The sequence below is a fragment of the Ailuropoda melanoleuca genome, unplaced genomic scaffold, assembly GCF_002007445.2.
Source record: "Ailuropoda melanoleuca isolate Jingjing unplaced genomic scaffold, ASM200744v2 unplaced-scaffold73440, whole genome shotgun sequence".
Taxonomy (NCBI): domain Eukaryota; kingdom Metazoa; phylum Chordata; class Mammalia; order Carnivora; family Ursidae; genus Ailuropoda; species Ailuropoda melanoleuca.
In genome coordinates, this window is record NW_023248771.1 from 1 (window position 1) to 5,706 (window position 5,706).

The 5,706-nt window shown below is 51.4% G+C and overlaps 1 protein-coding gene across 1 annotated transcript; it reads left to right on the top strand.

Moving 5' to 3' along the window:
- The first annotated feature begins 39 nt into the window (after window positions 1-39).
- On the top strand, window positions 40-4,569 carry LOC117800628 (zinc finger protein 786-like). Its single transcript, XM_034653187.1, has 3 exons — window positions 40-719; window positions 1,004-1,156; window positions 1,995-4,569. Exons 1-3 carry the CDS (start codon window positions 665-667, stop codon window positions 4,085-4,087), a joined length of 2,301 nt encoding a protein of 766 aa, XP_034509078.1. The 5' UTR covers window positions 40-664; the 3' UTR covers window positions 4,088-4,569.
- Window positions 4,570-5,706: the final 1,137 nt, after the last annotated feature.

A 5,706-nucleotide genomic window follows, 5' to 3' on the forward strand; every position in this document is an offset into this window, starting at 1 on the left:
CCAGAACGCTGGGATCACGCCCTGAGCCGAAGGCAGACGCTTAACTGCTGTGCCACCCAGGCGCCCCTGGAAAAATACTTTTATTTTAAAAGATGCTGGGATTTCAACAGGTGAAGATCGAGAATAGGTGTATGAATTTAAATAAAAGATAGTGATTCCTTTTCTCTTGAGAGCAGCCATAGAATTCTTTTGGGATTGAAGTCAGATTTCAGAGGGCAAGGAGGGATCTAGAACGGAGTGACCAGTCTCCACACATACTACACCACTCTGACATTTTATCCCTGAGGCATTACCTGGCTTACCCTATTCCTCTGATCTGAACCTTACACTGATCTCCCTTTAGCAATCTATGAAGCATACTTTAGGTTCTATAAAAGAGATATTATTGAAAGAAAGTTTTACTTGAAAATACATAAACATTTCTTATAGGGGATTGGGGTCATATATTACAGAATCTTGTAACTGTTTTCATTTGCTTATTTCATTGCTTGCAATCTTTTTTATTTGAGCAGAACTCCACCGTGTTTTGAACTCCACCGTGTTTTGGGCTGTGATTAGCACCGTCACCAGTGGACTTCTGAGAGTATTTTACCTGGAGCTACCAACTTTGAAATTTTCTCAGACAGGCATTCCAGTTCTTATTTCTGCATACGCCCCTCTTCCCATGGTATCTCCAGTTGTTTGGAGGGCTGTTCCACCATTCTCAAAGCATGCTACTAGTAAGCTTTGTGAAACCCACAACAAAATACATACTGCTAGATATATGGGGACCAAGACAGGATTTAAACAGTAAACTGATTTAACAGGTCCAGATAGATTAGGAAGTACTGTTAAGATGTGTGGGTAGTTTTGCTCCTCCTTTTGTAAACCTATAATCTATTTTTTGACATCTTGTCTCATACATTTTCCCAGGAGTACATTTTGAAAACTTAAAAGCAACTCAGTGTGCTTTAAATTTAGTGCTCAAAGAAACCAAACTACCCTGTCTGACTTCTTTGCACAGATGATGGACTTCCCAAGCCAGAACTAATATCCTGGATTGAACAGGGGAGAGAGTTCTTCAAGAACTGGGGAGAATCACAGAAGTCAGGAAACATTATTTGCTCTTCTGCTGATTTGCAATTTGATCCAGTTATCGAGGGACATCAGTTTTGGGGTGAGTATTAAGAAATTAGGGCCCTGTCCTAATTAGGGGCCTGACATCACACTCAGTTTGACTCTGATCTTGTCTTCCTGTTTGGCTGGGCTGAGGCTGGACATCTGATATATTCTAGAGAAATACAGTGCCGTAGAGTGGTTAGGAGTGTTTTAGGATCTGTTAGTGACAGTGTCTTCATCACTTGTTGATTTCAGGAATTTCTGCACATCAAAATGGCAAAGTTTTATGATCCTGTAGTCATGATGGTGGTGAGCACTTACAGGTGCATGCAGTATGCCACGCAGGTGCTCAGCACTGTACATGCAGGAACTCACCCAAAGATCATGACAGTCGTATATCCTGTCGCTTCCCTGTATCTACAGAAGGAAGAACTGAAGCCAAGAGAGATTAGCTTGACAAAGGCTACACAGTGGAGAGATAGATGGGTTTGAACCCAGACAGTCTGATTCCAAAGCTTAGGCCCTATGTTTGAGACCTATATTTTCCTCTTTTTTTTTTTTCAAGTTTAATTTATTTAAGTAATTCCTATACCCAACGTGGGGCTTGAACTCACGACCCTGAGATCAAGAGTCACACTTCTTTCGACTGAGCCAGTCAGGCGCCCCTCTGTTTTCCCCTTTTAAGATATGTTTTTTCAGTGTAGTTTCAGCCGACTCTCATCAAACTCTCCGCCATGAAACAGAACCACAGTGAAATGTCCCTGCTTGTGGAGCTCCGTGGGAGCTGAGTTCCCAGGCCACCAGAGGTCACCGTGACTGCTCCCTCTCCTGGTGACATAGACCTTTAGTCGTGCCACAGACAGGAATACGGACTGAATTTTTGTTTTCCATTTCAGGAAGCCAGCAAGCTGTGAAATCAGGAGACGCTGAATGCCATTTCCAGGTAGGTCCCCGAGAGGGCCAGTGCTCCTCTGAGCCCTTGCGAGAAGGGGAAGATGGTTCCTTCGGGCCTGACCGAAGCATCGCCTTGATGAGCCCACACAGACGTGACACACAAGCTCCACTTGCAGGAGCCCACAGCTCCAGGGAGCCTCCCCAGAGAGAAGGAATCCCGAGTCCCGGAACGCTGGGCCTCCCAGGCTCGCAGGAGGCCTCCTCCTGGCAGGGCACCCCGCAACCCTGCGCTGTCTGCGGGGAAAGCTTTTGGAAGAAGGATCACTTAGAGAAGCACCAGAGGAGCCACTTGAAGGACCAGCCATGGCGGTCCTGGGAGAAATTCAGCAAACAGGCTGAGGCACAGCAACAGCGGAGCATCCCTCAGGGTGCAAGGCGCTTCGGGTGCCATGACTGTGGGAGGAGCTTCCACCTGAAGCGGTATTTGCTGCGACATGTGGCTGCCCACGCGGGGAAGAGCCCGCCGCAGTGCCCTGAATGTAAGACATGCTCCCCGCACTGGCAGACCCTCCTCAGCCACCGGCTCCGGCACAAGGGAGAGAGGCCTCCCCGTTGCTCCCAGTGTGACAGGAGCTTTCTGTCAAAGAGTAACACGCAGGCTCCCCAGGACCAGCCGGGCGGGGAGCGGCTGGCCTCCCGGAGAGAAGGCGATGGGGCCTGCCAGGGGAGGGTTGAGCCGGCCGCTGCGCCCTCGGCGGGGACGCCGAGCCCCCCGCTGGCCCGCGAGGAGCACCGTCGCCGGAAGGGGACTGGGGAGGCCGTCCCGCGCTGCCCCCGCGGGGAGAGCCCGTTCTCTTGCGCTGAGTGTGGGAAGCGCTTCAGCGCAGGCTCCGAGCTCGCCGGCCACAGCACGGCCCACGCGGGGGAGAAGCCCTTCCGGTGCCCGCAGTGCGACAAGAGCTTCCGCCTGAGCGGCCGGCCGAAGGTGCACCAGCGCCCGCACCGTGCCGACCGCCCGTTCTGCTGCCGGAAGTGCGGCAAGGTCTTCGCCAAGCAGTGTAAACTCACCGAGCACAGCCGAGTGCACAGCGGCGAGAAGCCTTTCTGGTGCGCCGAGTGCGGCAGGAGCTTCCGCCAGAGGGGCCAGCTGCTGCGGCACCAGCGTCTGCACACGGACGAGAAGCCCTTCCAGTGCCCCGAGTGCGCGCTGAGCTTCCGCCTGAAGAGCATGCTGCGGGCACATCGGCTCCGCCACAGCGGCGAGAGGCCCTTCTCCTGCAGCGAGTGTGGCCGAGGCTTCACCCACCAGTGCAAGCTCCGGGAGCACCTGCGAGTGCACAGCGGGGAGAGGCCCTTCCGGTGCCCCGAGTGTGACAAGAGCTTCCGCCTGAAGGGCATCCTGAAGGCGCACCAGCGCACGCACAGCAAGGAGCGGCCCTTCTCGTGTGGGGAGTGTGGCAAGGGCTTCACCAGGCAGTCCAAGCTCACCGAGCACTTCCGCGTGCACAGCGGGGAGCGGCCCTTCCAGTGCCCCACCTGCGACAGGAGTTTCCGGCTGAAGGGCCAGCTGCTGAGTCACCAGCGCCTGCACACGGGGGAGAGGCCCTTCCAGTGCCCCGAGTGCGGCAAGAGCTACCGCGTGAAGGCCGACATGAAGGCGCACCAGCTGCTGCACGGCGGGGAGATGCCCTTCTCCTGCGAGTGCGGCAAGGGCTTTGCCAAGCAGTCCAAGCTCGTCGAGCACGTCAGGACCCACACAGGGGAGAAGCCTTTCCAGTGTCCCAAGTGTGACAAGAGTTTCCGCCTGAAGGCACAGCTGCTCAGCCACCAGGGCCTGCACACCGGGGAGAGACCTTTCCGCTGTCCCGAGTGTGGTAAGAACTTCCGGGAAAAGGGACACATGCTTCGGCACCAGCGCATCCACAGGCCCGAGAGGCCCTTTGCCTGTGGCGACTGCGGTAAAGGCTTCATTTATAAGTCTAAACTGGCCGAACACCTCAGGGTGCACGCGAAATCCTACAGTGCTCCCAACGAGCCCGACATTAAGAAGAGGCTCAGCCAGCTGTTTGCGATGATCGAGGCTGACTGGAGTTGAGGCCGCGGCGGGCGTGCAGAGCGTTCGGCAGAGTTGATGTTGCCTGGGAATCCACAGCAGCTGTAGCCAAACCCGCCGGGAGACCGATTTTAGGAACGGGGCCCTTTTTTGATCAAGAACGAAAGGTGAGTTAGGAATTTGGGAAACCACACGGGATTTTCTCGTTTAACGCATCACCTGTGATATTTACTCTCCGTTGATGAGAGATATCTGTTCTTCTCACCATCTTAAGTGGTAATTTCCCCGCTAATGCCAAGGTAGCTCTGAAATCCCAGCTTGAGCTAAGCCAGTCCCTCCAGTACTGTTCTTAAAGCTGAGGAGATGGGGTGGCTCTTAAACGTCCACTTGACTCTTTTTTCACAGTATGATCCTAAACTGAAGGTTTAAATCCGTTGAATTTTGTTGCAGGCCTGATAGGATGTTGGATTTGGTTTTGATTCATTTATTTTTGAAACTGATAGCAATAAAATGAGTTCTCTGAATCCCGGTCTGTCTATGTGAATGCTGGAGTCTCATGGCTGCCTCCACGGTGGTTGTGCATAGTTAGTTCCCCCTAAGGAAAAGCTGATAATTTAGCAAAGTTTGGCTCATCAGAGTTGAAGAAGCATCAAAGCAGGGGTGCTAAGATGTATGGGGCTAGACTATAGATACAAGATGGACTGACAGGAGTTGTGAGTTTGGGAGCTGCAAAAGAGATGCTGTTCAAAGTCAAGACAGTGAATGAGATTCCCAGGAGTGACTATCTAAGCGGTGACTAAATCTGAGTAAAGACAAAATAACAAAGCCAAGGGGCGCCTAGCTGGCTCAGTTGGTGGAGCGTGTGACTCTTGATCTTGTGGATTGTGAGTTTGAGCCCCACGTTGGGTGTAGAAATTACTTAAAAATAAAGTCTTGGGAAAAAAAGTAACAAAACCAAACAGCTCTGTCATGCAGCACTACTGGCAACAGCAGTTTAGCATAGAGAATTTTCAAGCAGATGTTAAAAGTAAACATAATACAAGTAGAAGTCCAGGAAACTGCCCCGTTTGTTACGTAAGGTGAAGGTTGAGCACAGAATGTACTTCAGGGAAACAACTGCACCCCATTCAAAGAAATCCTGACTTTCAGAGGGTTCATGTTTCATGTAAAAGACCTGAAATTCTGGGGTGTCTGGGTGGCTCAGTCGGTTAAGCATCTGTCTTTCGCTTGGCTCATGATCTTGGGGTCCTGGGATCGGGCTCCCTGCTCAGTAGGGAGTCTGCTTCTTCTCTCCCTCCCTCTCTGTCTCTCAAATAAATAAATAAATAAACTTAAAAAAAGCCCTGAAATTCTGAGGGATGACAGAAAATGAGATTGTCACTAAACTATAACATGTTATTACAAAACAGTGTTTCACACATGATGTTCTCTGGAACACTAGCTCCAAAGATTCTTTTTCTAAAAAAAAAGGAAAGAGGGGCACCTGCGTGACTCAGTCAGTTAAGCATCTGACTTGATTTTGGCTCAGGTCATGATCTCAGGGTTGTGAGATCAAGTCCGGTGTCAAGCTCCATGCTGGGTGTGGAGACTGCTTAAGATTCTTCCTTTCCTTTTGCCTGCGCCCCGCCCCCCCAGCTTGCACTCTCCCTCTCTAAAAAAAA